Source organism: Dromiciops gliroides, chromosome 3 (genome assembly GCF_019393635.1).
Source record: "Dromiciops gliroides isolate mDroGli1 chromosome 3, mDroGli1.pri, whole genome shotgun sequence".
NCBI lineage: Eukaryota > Metazoa > Chordata > Mammalia > Microbiotheria > Microbiotheriidae > Dromiciops > Dromiciops gliroides.
Genome location: NC_057863.1, coordinates 40,325,357 through 40,339,849, shown reverse-complemented (window position 1 = coordinate 40,339,849; position 14,493 = coordinate 40,325,357). Strand labels below are relative to the sequence as shown.

General features: G+C 40.2%; 1 protein-coding gene across 2 annotated transcripts in view; it reads right to left on the bottom strand.

The window, feature by feature from the left end:
* KCNMB2 (potassium calcium-activated channel subfamily M regulatory beta subunit 2) overlaps positions 1-14,493 on the bottom strand; it is a 325,777-nt gene that overhangs the window by 29,624 nt on the left and 281,660 nt on the right. For both annotated transcript variants that reach the window (XM_043996333.1, XM_043996332.1), the window contains exon 2: positions 9,201-9,323. In XM_043996333.1, coding sequence (XP_043852268.1) covers positions 9,201-9,256 — 56 coding nt within the window. In that variant the 5' untranslated portion in view covers positions 9,257-9,323. The remainder of the gene's footprint in view (positions 1-9,200; positions 9,324-14,493) is intronic.

Below are 14,493 nucleotides of genomic sequence, written 5' to 3'. Positions count from 1 at the left end.
TGCTCTTCATATTCTTGGGAATGTGCAGAGAAGGCAAAAATTATAGACTCCTGCAGAACCAGCAGCACCAGGGGGACCAACCTGGTCAATAGAAAGTGGGGAGAGTGGCTGGGATTCATGGTTTGGGTGGGTAGAAAGGAAGGGCAGCTAGGGGAGGGGCAGAATGGAATGCACATCCCTATGCTCCTATTCTGGAAAATCCCCAGGGAATATGTTTGGAAGAACAAAGGGCAGACTGAGGGAAAGTTTCCAAGCTGATGGATGTTAGCTCTGATGGCAATGATGAACTCCATGCTCTGTGAGGCAGAGCAACGTAGGGGCTAGAGGACCACACAATGAGAGCCTTGGCAGGGTCCTCAGAAGGTACCCAACACATACAAAGAAGGAATCCCCACTGTAACATACCCAGTAAGTGGTTGTCCAGTCTCTGCTTAAAGGAAATGGAGGAGATAGAATCCCCAACCTCTCAAGGCAGACCACCTCATTGTTTTTTGCAGGACAATGAGGGTTAAGTGACTTGCCCAGGGCCACACAGCTAGTAAGTGTCAGGTATCTGAGGCCAGATTTGAACTCAGGTCATCCTGAATCCAGGGCCAGTGCTTTATCCACTGTGCCACCTAGCTGCCCCCAGCCCACCCCACTTTTAAACAGCTTATATTGTTGAAAAATTTTTGTGACTTCTACCCACAAGTGTATGCATTGTGTATATATAATATAAATGTGTGCGTGTGTGAACTTGGGCAAGTCACTCTATCTGCAAAGGCCTTAACATCCTCATTAAAATGATGGGTTGGATTCTGGAGAGCAATTTGGAATTATGCCCAAAGGGCTATAAAGCTGTGCATACCCTTTGACCCAGCAATACCACTTTTGGGTCTTTTCCCCAAAGAGATCATAAAAAAGGGAAAAAGACCCACATGTACAAAAATATTTATAGCTGCTCTTTTTGTAGTGGCAAGGAATTGGAAATTGAGGGGTTGCCCATCCATTGGGGAATGGCTGAACAAGTTGTGGTATATGAATGTAATGGAATACTATTGTGCTGTAAGAAACAATGAGCAGGAGTTCAGAGAAACCTGGAAGGACTTGCATGAACTGATGATGAGTGAGATGAACAGAACCAGGAGAACATTGTACATAGTATCATCAACATTATGTGTTGATCAACTTTGATAGACTAGATTCTTCTCACCAATACAATGGTACAAGAAAGTTCCAAAGGACTCATGATGGAAAAGGCTCTCCAAATCCAGGGAAAAAAAACCCACAACTGTGGAATACGGATGCTGATTGAACCACACTATTTCTTTTATTTTTGGTGCTGTTGTTTTTCTATTTTGAGGTTTTTCCTTATTGCTCTGATTCTTCTCTTATAACATGACTAATGCAGAAATGTTTAATGTTATATATATATATATATATATATATATATATATATATATATATATATATATATACCTATATCAGATTACCTGCTGTCGAGGGGAGGGGGGGAGAAAAATTTGAAATTAGAAATCTTATATAAAAAATGTTGAAAACCATCTCTACATGTAACTGGAAAATAATAAAATACTTTTATTAAAAAACAATAACAGAAATTATGGTAATAAATACAAAAAATGATGAGTTGGGTTGAAAATATTAATAGATCACATTTATCTAGAACTTCAAATGTTTCTAAAATGTTTTACATTTATCTGCTCATTAGGGACCTTCACAACCATCCTGTGATGTGATTAATATTATAGACCCCCATAAGAAGATTAGGAATGAGGCTTAATGTGGTTCTAGAACTTGCCCAGGGTCTGTCAGAGGGAGGATTTGAATCCAGGTCTTCCTGTCATTAGTCCCTGTGCTTTTATTTTAAAACAACATCATGGGGCTTCTCTGATGACCTTCTTGGGTTGTCTCTAAGGTCTTTTCTAGTTTTCCATCTTCTGATTCTACAGATATTATTATAAGGAACATCTCAGTATAAGAAAATATATCTAAGACTCCAATTCTTCATTCCTTCATCTTCCTTCCTTCCTTCCTCCCTTCCTTCCTTCCTTCTCTCTTTTTCTTTCTCTATTCCTCCCTTTCTTTCTCTCTCCTTCCCTCTCTTCCTTCCTCTCTCTTTTTCTTTCTTTCTCTCTTTCATTCTCTTTCTCTTTTTCTTTCTCTCTCTCTCTTTCTTTGTTTCTTCCTTCCTTCCTCCCTCTCTCTCTTTTTCTTTTTTTCTCCCTTTCTTTCTCTTCATTTTCTTTCAAATGGCATTCAAGATAACAAAATTTCAGGTCAACCAAGCCTCAAATTGAGAGCAAGCCATGGAGTCCAACCAAGATGTTTCTTCAGCATATTATTCTGATATTAAGTGCATACATACACATACACACACAGGGACAGACACAGCCTGGAGGGTAATAGTGGCAGTAGAAAAAGGCGTTTTTCCTTCATCACCTTAAATAATCATTGAATTCTAGGCTTCCTTAGCATCAGGTTTACTGGCCATAGCATATCATACAAGAGAAATGGTGGGAAAGAAGGCAAGATTAGACTTTTAATTGATAGAACATTTTTTTTTCAGACCTCATTTTTTCCATACACTTTTTTTTGGGGGGGCAGGGTTAAGTGACTTGCCCAGGGTCACACAGCTAGTAAGTATCAAAGTATCTGAGGCCAGATGGTGCTTTATCCACTGCATCACCTAGCTGCCCCTCTCCATACACTTTTTAAGAAGCCCTTGCTACTATTAGTCTTGGCAGATGGAGACTTGCAGGGCCTTGAACACAATGGCTGCTTAATAAATGTCTTCTGAACTGAACATGTACTGAATGCAGAGTTTGACTTGCCTATTGGTAGTGAGACAGGGTAATTCAGTGGATAGAGAGATGGATTTGGAATGAGAATAAACCTGGGCTTGGATCCTGCCTCTAATACTAGCTATGTGACCATGGTCAAATCACTTTCCCGGGCTTCACTCTCTTTATCTGGGAGAAATAATATCTATGATATTTATCTCATAGGACTGTTGTGAGGCTTAAATGAGCTGTGGAATCCATGATAGGTTAAGGAAGCTGCACTTGTTTAGTCAGGAGATAGGAAAACAGTAAAATCTTGAGCTATCCCAAAATGGCATGGGCCACATGCAAAGATCATGGTTTTCCAGTCCATGGAGGTCTTTCACTAGAAGATGGATGACCTCTTATAGGGGAAGTTATTGTAGGGATTGATTTTCATGTATTGGTTGGACTAAATGACCCCTTGGATCCTTTCCAACTCTTAAATTCTATGATTCAGCATTCTTATTATCATCCGGTACTTCTCATCTTTTTCAATGGGGTCCTTGGATAGGTTGCTATTCTGCTGCTAGTCTTTTGTATTTAATGTTCTCTGTACAAGTGGATAAAATAACTGCTTTTGTACTTGAATAAAAATATTCAGATGTCAGATCATCATTGAGAGCATCCTTGGGATGCCAGTAGCAGACTGGACCATGGGTATTAAATGTATCTCATCATGGCCCCACAGGATTTTGATCTCCTCTGCCAGGTCTCTGCATTTGGAAAGCTTTTCATCTCACAAAGCTTGGAGATTATGAGTATTTGAGATGACGAAAATCTATGAAAGACATTGTTCTTAAGATTTTACGGATCATTGTTTTGTCTGGGGGATTGTGGGCAGTAGTTTGGCCTGTGATAATAGTCTAGTTTCAGTAAATTTTATTGTTGAGTTCCCCAGGATATTTTGAGGTCTGCATTTAGAGTATGGGGATTTGTCTTTGGTCAAATCATAAAAGACACGTTTCTGATGTGTAATTCTAGCCACTGGGTCATATCTTGGGAAATGAGTAGTTGCTAAATGTTTGCAACCTGCAGTGATGTATTGCATGATTTCTACTATTTCCTTGCAGTTAGGTGGCACAATATAGAGAGTGCTGTATCTGGAGTAATGAAGACCTGAATTCAAATTCTGTCTCTGACATTAACTCTACGACCCTGGGCAAGTCACTTAACTTCTGCCTGCCTCTTTTTCCTCATGTATAAAATAGGCATAATAATAGCATCTACTTCCAAGGGTTGTCATGAGGAGCAACTTAAATATTTGTAAAGTGCTTTGCAACCCTTCAAGAACTATATAAGTGCTAGCTATTACTAATTGACATAATAAAATATTACTAATAATATTAGTCAATTGTATTATAATCATTGATGTTTAGTCATTTCAGTTGTGTCCAATTCTTCATGAGCCCATTTGGGGTTTTCTTGGAAAAGATACTGGAGTGGTTTGTACTTCGTTCTCCAGCTTCTTTTACATATGAGTAAACTGAGGCAAACAAGCTTATGGGACTTGCCTAAACTCACAAAGTTAGTAAGTGTCTGAGGCCAGATTTGAACTCAGGTCTGTCTTCTTGACTCTAAGCCTGGTGCTCTACCCACTGCACCACCTAGCTGCCCTACTAATAGTATTTGATATGTGGTACAGTATAATGGATATAAAATTGGCTTTGGCACCAAGAAAACGGGTTCAAGTATCATTTATGACACATAATGGCTGTGTGCCCCAGAGTAAGTCACTTAAATTTTCAGTATCCCACACTTTTCTCTAGGATTATATGCTGTAGTTTATATACTTCCTTATTTTATCTATCTATTTATTTATTTATTTATTTATTTTTATTTTTTTGTGAGGCAATTGGGGTTAAGTGACTTGCCCAGGGTCACACAGATAGTAAGTGTTAAGTGTCTGAGGCCAGATTTGAACTCAGGTCCTCCTGACTCCAGGGCCGGTGCTCTATCCACTGCACCACCTAGCTGCCCTTGCTATATACTTCCTTGATAGAGGGAGTTTCCTGGTCTAGAAGAACCCTATACCAATGAAAACACAGGTCTGGATAAAATGAAATTGTTGTTGTTGTTTTTGGTAGTGCTGGTGGTGGTGGTAGTAGTAGTAGTAGTAGTAGTAGTAGTAGTAGTAGTAGTAGTAGTAGTAGTAGTGATAGTACTAAAATGACTACTTTCACAGAAGAAATCACAGCCAGAACCAAGGTCTTTATTACTGCAATGTTCTGCCCAGTTCTCACTAACCAAGCTAATGTTTTTCTCTGAAGTTAAAAATGAAGCTCAGCAGGGGTTCGGGGTCTAAGAGTCCTAGCTTTCAGGCTGCAATGAAAAGTGCCCTTCTGCTAGTTTGTCCGAGGGCAAACCCATGGGGCCCAAGATTGCTGAGTGCCAGCTGAGCAGAAAATAAATGGAGTTGCTACATCTTTTAGCCCCAGGAGAACACAAACTGTTAACTCAGATGACAGGAGCAGGAGCTGCTGGATTGTTTTCTTCTTTAGGGATGTCTTGGCTCTAATGACAAAAGTGACCCTTGTTTTACCTTTTTTGTCTAACAGAAACTTCCATGGAATTAACTCTAACCCAATGATGTTATGGCTTATCTGGACATCATTGCCTTCTACCATGTTGACTTTTCAAGTTTTTGGTCAATTACCACCTGTGTTTCCATGGCCTAGGGTGCTTGGTCTGGATCTTCTGGTAGACTGTATGCTACCTGTGGGGAGCAGTGGTCTCTCATTTCATTCATTTTTCAGTCTTTGTAACTCCCAACCCCTCAGGAGAATGTAAGGTTCTTGAGGGCAGGGACTATCTTTTGTCTGTGGCCCCAGTGCCTAGTTCTGTGCCTGGAACACAGAAGACACTTGCTAAATGCTTGTTGACTGATTTGTATTCCCAACACTTAGCACAGTACCTGGAACATTGGGTGCCTTGTTGAATTGAATGGACTCAAAATGCATTGAATTTAATCCCTAGGTTCATTCCAGCCTCCCCACATGCTTGTATATGATAGGCAACATATATGTAATTAATACTGGATGGCAAATTAACTAACCACAATAGGAATCCCGAGGCCTCCATTTGAAATACTGAACTGTAGTATCAATCAGAGACCATCTTATTCACAAATGTGTAAGAATTATTAATGAATCTACAAAGCCTTTTTAGGTTAAGTGGTATCTTGGTCCACTTTCCAAGATCATAGTCATGTGGTCCAATGTCCTCCCTTTTCAGAGAAGCAAAACCAAGCTTAGAAAGGTGATGTAATTTGCCCAGGATCACATGGTTAGTAAGTGGTGGATAAGGGATATTCAAATTCAGTTCCTTTAACTCTAAATCTCTCATGCATTCCATTGATCCTTGCTTCTAAAATGGAGCTATTTTTTCCTGACCCAAGGCTTAATCTATGAAGTCAAGCAATTTCCCAATGAAATCTATGATAATGTTATCTTTAATTGATCCATGACTAAGTTCAAGCTGATAAAGGAATTTCATTCAAATGACCAGGCAAGAGAAAAAGCTTCAGGTAAACCCAAATCAATTGATTTCCCAAAGAGTCCCCAGGGTAATAACAGTAATAATAATATATCATAATTATATATTAAGATTTACAAAGCACTTTCCATAAATTATATTATTGCACAGTATTTTACAGCCAACCTGCAATTTTCTTAGCTCAAGGGTTTGTCTTTACTGTAAGTTCTAAATCAAGGTTTTTCATTTTGCAATTAGAAATTCTGGGCTTCAAGGAATCTCAACTAAAGAGGAGTTTTGTCCAGAAGGGGAAAAATGTATTTTCAATTCACAAATAAAACAAAAAATCATTAAGTTCATGAGACTGAAATGAAGGACAGAAACCAGTGGGGATGGGGAAGATAGGCAATGAAAGATCTAAAAATGACTTGAAATGATTCTCTGCCCAATAGAAACAGAAAGGAAATGACATGTATAAAGCACTTAATATAGTGCCTGGTATACAGTAGGTACTGAATAAATGCTTATTCCTTCTTCCCCTCCTTCCTTTCCCTTTCCTTTTCTCTTCTTTCACTTTCCTTTTTCCTTTTCCTTTCCCTTTCCCTTCTCTTTCTCATTCCCCCTCCCCTTTCCCTTCCCCTTCCTCTTCCCCTTTCCTTTCCTCTTTTCCTTTGGGATTTGCTGAGGTGGAATTTATTTTCCTCTCAATTCTGCATCTTCCTTTAAGCAGTTGTGGTGCTCGCTGCAATGCTCTCATTTCTCAACTCTGAATATCCATGGGGGAATCTAATCTCTAGGAGCCATTTGCCTCTTGTAGACAAAACAGTGTAGGATAGATAGAAGAGGCAGTTAGTTGGTACTAAGTGGATAGAATGCTGGACCCCGAGTTAAATTCCACCTCAAACAATTATTAGATGTGTGATCTTGGACAAGTCACTCAACCTGTCAGCCTCAGTTGCCTTTTCTGTAAAATAAGGGTATTAAGTGTCTAACTCTCAGAATTGTTAAGATGAAAAGGTATTTGTAAAGCATTTTGCAAACCTTAAGGCCCTATTATATGAATGCTGGCTACTATTATTAAGTCAAGGATTCCTGGTCTGCCGAGTTCTGGGGTGCCTACTGTAGTTCAGTTAGAAGGACTGAGTGACTCATGGAGGCTTCAGGCTTTATGGAATCTAAGGCAGAAATGACTTGAACAACCATCTAGTCCAACCCATACTTGAACGATATCCCCCTATGATATACTCCCCAAATCATTATTCAGCCTTTGTTTTAGGTTCTCTAACAAAGGGGAGCCCAAAGTTCATTATTTCCCAAGGCATCTCATTCTACTTTTGGACAACTTTAACTGTGAGGGAGTGGGACATGATAATAAGTCTGAATTTCTCTCTTTGCAACTGCCACACTTTAGTTATGACTCTGCTGTCTGGGATCAAGCATGACAAACTGGACTCTTCTCCCTAACCATCCTTTGATTAGTTAGGGTCATAGCATCATGAGTTAGGAGCTGGAGGAGATAACTTAGTCGAACCCACTCATTTTATGGATGAGCAAACTGAGGCCAGGATGATGTGGTGACTTGCCCAAGGTCACGTAGGTTGTAGCTGAGATTTGAATCTGACTCATCTAACTCTGAGTCTAATGCCTTTTCCCTGGCACCAGCAGCTTTCTTATTCGTGTATATATTTGAGGGGTGTTTAATTAAATCCTACAGAAGGAAAGTCAATGCAAAGAGTAGTCACTGTTGATAGGTCTTCACCTGATCTTATTAAATCTTCAGGAACACGAAGGACACTGTAATGTATAGAGAAATATGTTCTGGAGTGGAGGGATGCTGGAGCTGATTGCACCTGGAGAAGTGTGTCCTCTTAATCTCCCTTCATATCTTGATTTCTGCTGTGAAATGTGTTCCAATGGAGGGAGATTTTCTGTGAGTAAAGATGGTTCTTAGAGAAACTGGGTAGAATCATAGCATCTGGAGCATATAAAAGACTACCCCCTTCACAGAGTTAAGTCATTTTTCTTTAAGCCTTTAGAAAGAGATATGAAAGTCTAGTTATTAAAAACAAAGGAATAAGTGAATTTTTATAAACAGCCACAGGTGTTTCAGAACTGCTTCTCCTTGGACTCACAGAGCTTTGGTTAAAAAAATCTGTCTCCTTCCTGGAATTCAGTGGATGTTAATAGGGAAAAGAAAGAAGAGACTTGATTTCCAATTCCATCTTCCTGCATCCCACTCAGATGATCAGAGCTTAGATTCTATGAGTCACTATCAGACTTAAGACTTCCCTTAACCTGCAGTATATTTCTTTTGGCATTTCAAATTCCATTTCTTTAAATGCAGGGAAATGGCATCCAATGAATGAGAGAGACAGAAGAATAAAAGAGAGGGTAAGAAGACAAACTTTTTTCCTGGGCTTGGGGGTGGGGCACTCTAGTCTATTATGAAATAAATGACAACATATAGGTAGAAAGTGAGACCCGAAGGAGAGATGGACTGTGTGGCTGACATCTTCTCTTTCATCCTAAGTTTACACTGCCCTCTACCTCCAGGCTTTCTTCCCTTGCTCTTTCTTTCTTTCTTTTCCTTTTTCCTCTTCTGTGACCCTCATTTCTCTGGGGATGCTGGAGACTTGAGAAAAAGGCTTCCATTTTTTTGGTCTTCCCTTAGAGGCTGCCATTTTTTAGCCTACCTACTTAAACTTGAGTAACTGATGCTGGTATATGTACTGTACGCACGTGCGCACGCGCGCACGCACACACACACACAGACACTGACATGTACACATATGGTACTTACTATCAACACTTACTATTGGAACAGTTCCATTGCCTGATGCTGTCTGCTTCGCGTCATCTTTGGGTGACCTGACAAAAGAAGTATAAAGGGGGACCAGAAGCATTTACCTTTTTTCATCATGTCTATAAGATGAGGAGGTCCGGCCACTGGTCCATATAAACATCTTAGAGGGTGTTTGTATAGAAGGCCCTCTCCTTATGGTGGAAGTCTGTGAGTAATGGCGGAAGGACCTAGGAAGAGAGGAATAGTTTTTAATATATGTTGGCTCCCCACCCCCCTGCCCCAAAAGAAGTCAAGTCCATTGCTCTAGGTGTTCAGGGATGTATTCTATTAGATGCCAATAGTACTCAGTAGTTTTTCTTCAAATGAGACAGGGCTTTTGTTGACTAAGGGTAATATATATATATATATATGTGTGTATATATATATGTGTGTATATATATGTATATAGATAGATAGATAGATAGATAGATAGATAGATAGATACACTAAGCAAGAGAAATTTCTTTTTCCTTCCAAGTTTGGTAATTGACATTAAATTATCTTCTTTTTTCTCTCCCTGTAATTTCCCTTTTCTACTGTCCAGAGCAGTGATCAAAGATAAGGTTATAGCTATTTTCTATAGTGTTGTTTCTCTCTCTCCCTGTCCTCTTCTTCCTCCTCCTTCTCTCTTCTCTATCTTCTTCTTTCTTCTCTTTCTCTAACTGTCCCTATCCTCCTCTTCTATCCTCTCCTCCTCCTCCTCCTCCTTCTTCTATCTCTCTCTCTTTCTCTCTCTTCCTCCTCTATTCTCTCTATGTGTATATATTAATTTGCCCTTGCAATTTCAAGACGTACTGGAAAAAAGTCTCCTTGGATGGTCCCCATATTTCAGTCCAATGCCATATGAAACCCTTTTATCATTGGCAAACTCCTCTGCTCAGTTTGGGTGCTAAAGCTGATGCCTTTGCAATTTCCCTTAGAACTGGCAGGTGTGATTGTTTTTGACCACTCCATGGTGTATTCCAAATGCATCCTCTGGCTGCCCAGACTGTAGTAGAGGCTGAATGCAGTTAACTTTCCCCGCTTGAGAGAACCATAGCAGCATGGCCAGGTGTGCCTTACAGCCCTCAGCAGCCAGCCATATTGCAGAGTAAATGTGGAAGTTCTCTTTCCTTTGTACGTGGCCTGCTTAAGGATTAACTCCTTCCTCTCCAAGTTGTTCCCATCTGTTTCCACTTATCTTCCCATGGACTTTGTTCACCCTCCAAGGCTGAAGGTTGAACTACTCTGCAGGTGCTAAACTGTTACCAAATGCAAAATCATTTCCTAAGCCATAAGTAATGAAGGGAGGAAAAGAGAGGCAGCCTGGTGTAATGGGAAGCAACCTGAATGTGGAGTCAGAGGACCTAGGCTCATAGATTTAGCACAGAAAGGGATTTTAGGGATAATCCAGTTCAATCTTCTCATTTTCCATATGATGAAACAGACCCAGAGAAATGAAGTGACTGGGTCAAGGTCATGTAGGAAAGATGCTAACATTCTACCTCCATAACTTAGAAGCTGGGTGAATGTGGGCAAGTAACTTTTTCTCTAGGCCTCAGTTTCCCCATCTGTAAAAGGAGAGGATTGAAGTACATAACTGTACTGATGCAGGTTGGTTACTCTATGATCTGTGGGTTACAACTCCTTAAGTCATGGGCTTGGGATTGGCAAGTGCTTGGGCTTCAGCTGGCCACCATATTGGGGGTGGGTGGGATGGATTTGGGAAGAGAAAGTTGAGAGAGACCAAGTAAGAGTTGACAGATCTAGGTTCTAATATTTTAAAAAATTAATTAATTTTTTTTAGTTTTCAACATTTATTTAGATAAGATTTCCAGTTTCAAAATTTTTTCCCTCCCTCCCACCCCCTCCCCTAGACAGCAGGTAATCTGATATAGGTTATATATATATATACACACACACACACACACACACACACATATATATATATATAATAACATTAAACATATTTCTGCATTAGTCATGATATAAGAAGAATCAGAGCAAAAAGGAAAAACCTCAAAAAAGAAAAAAACAACAGCACCCAAAACAAAAGAAATAGTATGGTCCACTCAGCATCCATATTCCACAGTTCCTTTTTTTCTGGATTTGGAGAGCCTTTTCCATCATGAGTCTTTTGAAACTTTCTTGTACCGTTGGATTGGTGAGGAGAATCTACTCTATCACAGTTGATCAACACATAATGTTGATGACACTGTGTATAATGTTTTTCTGGTTCTGCTCATCTCACTCATCATCAGTTCATGCAAGTCTAGGTTCTAATCTTAACTTTGCCATTTAAAGAGTTCTGTGATTCCTGGCAAGTCATTTAACCTTCCTCAGCTTCAAAAAAGGTCAAGTGTTATAGAGCCTTACCTAAACATTGAAGAAATTGGACTTGGCTTTGAATCGCAGATCTACTTGTTACTTGTGTGACCTTAGCCTTCTGGGCCTCCGTTTCCTCATCTAAAATGATAGGGCTTGGAGGAGGTAACCTCAGCTGCTAGTGCATTTCCCCACTCCCTCTCCTCTGAAATTAGTTCATATTCATTTTGTAGATATTTCCAGTTTGACAGTAAACATCTGTTAAGAACCAACTATTCACTGGGTTCTGTACTAAGTATTTCCCACCCAACTTCTCTTTTGAACTTCATGATCCCCAGAAACTCATTGTCCTACAAGATGATGGTTACTCTGAAACCCACATCTCCTCAGTACCCCTTGCTCCTGGGGCTCCTCCCTTTCTTGGATTGGAGAGTATAGAGGGTGGACATCGGAGCTTCCATTTAAGGAGGGCAGCCCCCACAGCAGCCCTTTATCACTTCCCACTCTGCTGCAGAACCTCATAATGACTCTGTCCCAGGTACCCCTCTTCCCTTTTTATTTTATGCATTGTTTCCTCCATTAGATTATGAGCTCCTTGAAAGCAGGGAGCGTCTTTTGCCTTTTCTTATATTCCCAAAGCTTAGCGTAGTGCCTGGCACATAGTAGGCACTTAATAAATCTTATTGACTGGTTAAATACCAGGGAGCTCACAGTCTAGTGGATGAAACAACATGTAAGCAACTATACATAAAGATATTATATATAGGATAAATAAGAGATAATTAAGAGATGGAAGTGCTAAAATTAAGAGCGATTGGGAAAGACTTTCTGCAACTTGAAAGAATACAGGGAAGCAAGAAGCAATTGATGAACATTCCAGTCATGGTGGGGGGCAGCCAGTGAAAATGTCTGGAATGGGGAGATGGCCTTTCTTGACTGAGGAACAGCCAGGAAGCCACTGTCATTGGATTTCAGAGAATGGAGGGGGTGAGGTTTAAAGTTAAAGAACACTGGAAAGGGGCGTGTGTATGTGTGTGTGTGTGTGGGTCAGGTTATGAAGGTCTGAATGGTTATAAGATTTTATGTTTGATCCTAGAGGTGATAAGGAGCCACTGGAGTGTATGGAGCATGTGTGGGTGGGGTGCGATATGGTCAGACCTGCTGTTTAGGAAGATCATTTTGACAGGTACTCACCTGTCAGGATGGACTGACTGGAATGGGAAGAGGCTTGTGTCAGGGAGACCAACCCATTCCATTTTACCCTTTCCAGTAGATCAACCTTTCTATTATCCCCATTCTGATTTATCTTCAATCTCTCATGTTTACCAGCTGTTTTCCTACTGCCTACAAACATGCCTGTGTCATCCCATCGTCAAAAAACTCTCAGTTGATCAATCCATCCCCACTAGTTATCATTTCTGTATCTCTCCTCCCTTTTGTGGCTAACCTCCTTGAGAAGGCTATCTGTAATTTATGTCTCCACTTCCTTTCCTCTCAATCTTTTTTTAAACTCTGCAGTTGAGTTTTCAACTTCATCACTCAAGTGAAACTGCTCCCTCCAAAGCTACTAGCAATCTCTTAATTACCAAAAACTAATGGCCTTTCCTCAATCCTTATCTGCCTTGACCTCTCTGCAGCCTTTGACATGATCGATCATTCCCTTTTTCTCTATCTCCTCTCTAGGTTTTTGTGGTTCCTGGTTCTCCAACCCACCTGTCTGGTTCACCTTTTATCTATCTGACTGCTCCTTCTTAGTCTCTTTAACTGAATCTTCATCCAATTCACACCTGCTAATGGTGAATGTGCCACTGGGCCCTCTTCTCTTCTCTTTTTAATACTATTTTATTTGGTGATCTCATCAGCTTCCTCCATTCAGTTATGTCTATGCTGATGATTCTCAAATTTACTTATCCTGTCCTAATCCCTTTTCTGACCTCCAGTCTTACATTTCTAACTTCCCTCTCATTAGACATCTTAGACTAGATATCCCATAAACATCTTAAACTCGGTGTGTTCAAAACGGATCTGGTTTTCTTTTCCCCCAAACCCTGCTTTATTTCTAGCTTCCATATCACTTTTTTGTGGGGGCAATGAAGGTTAAGTGATGTGCCCAGGTCACACAGCTAATAAGTGTCAAGTGTCTAAGGTGGAATTTGAACTCAGGTCTTCCCAGTCATCCAGGTTCACAACCTAGGATCCTCCATCCCCATATCCAATCTGTTGCCAAGACCTACCAGTTTTACCTTCATAACATCTCTCAAACATATCCCTATCTGTCCTTTAACACTGCCACCACCCTAGTGCAGTCATTTGTCACCTCACCCCTGGACTATTGCAATAGGGCTTTACTTGTGTATGTGTTGCTTTGCCTTGTAAGGTATAAGCTCATTGAGGACAGGTACTCATCTTTGTCTTTTTATTCTCTTAAAAGTGTACCTGGTGCAGAATAGGCACTTAAGGTAGGTGGCACAGTAGATAGAGCACTAGACCTGGATTCAGGAAGACCTGAGTTTAAATCTGGAATCAGATACTAGCTGTGTGACCCTGGGCAAATCATTTAACTTTTGTCTACCTCAGTTTCTTCATTTATAAAGCAGAGATAATAAAAGCACCTACCTTTGGGGTTATTGTGAAGATCAAATGAGATATTTGTAAAGTGCTTAGCATATAGTAGGAGCTTAATACAACTTCCTTCCTTCCTTCCTTCCTTCCTTCCTTCCTTCCTTCCTTCCTTCCGGTTCTAAATTAAGATCCTATGATTGAATGATCTCAGCTCTAAGAGTCTACATTTTAGAGAACCCAGTGCTAAAGACTTAGGGAGCAAAACAGGGAAGAATGAGTTAATGAAATGCATCATTAAGGGTGAGGATGGGGTTCTTAGCCAGAGATTAGAGTTGGCAGCCAAAGGCATTCAAAGCCTTCTGGTTGGGTCTCCATTGCATAGTTCTTGGAGTCAAAAGGAGAGCAATGAGGCAATGAAGAAAAACTGTAAGATGTCCTAAAGATTTCTTGGTCAAAAAAGAGGAGAAGCCATTTTTTCATTTGTTCTTGAGG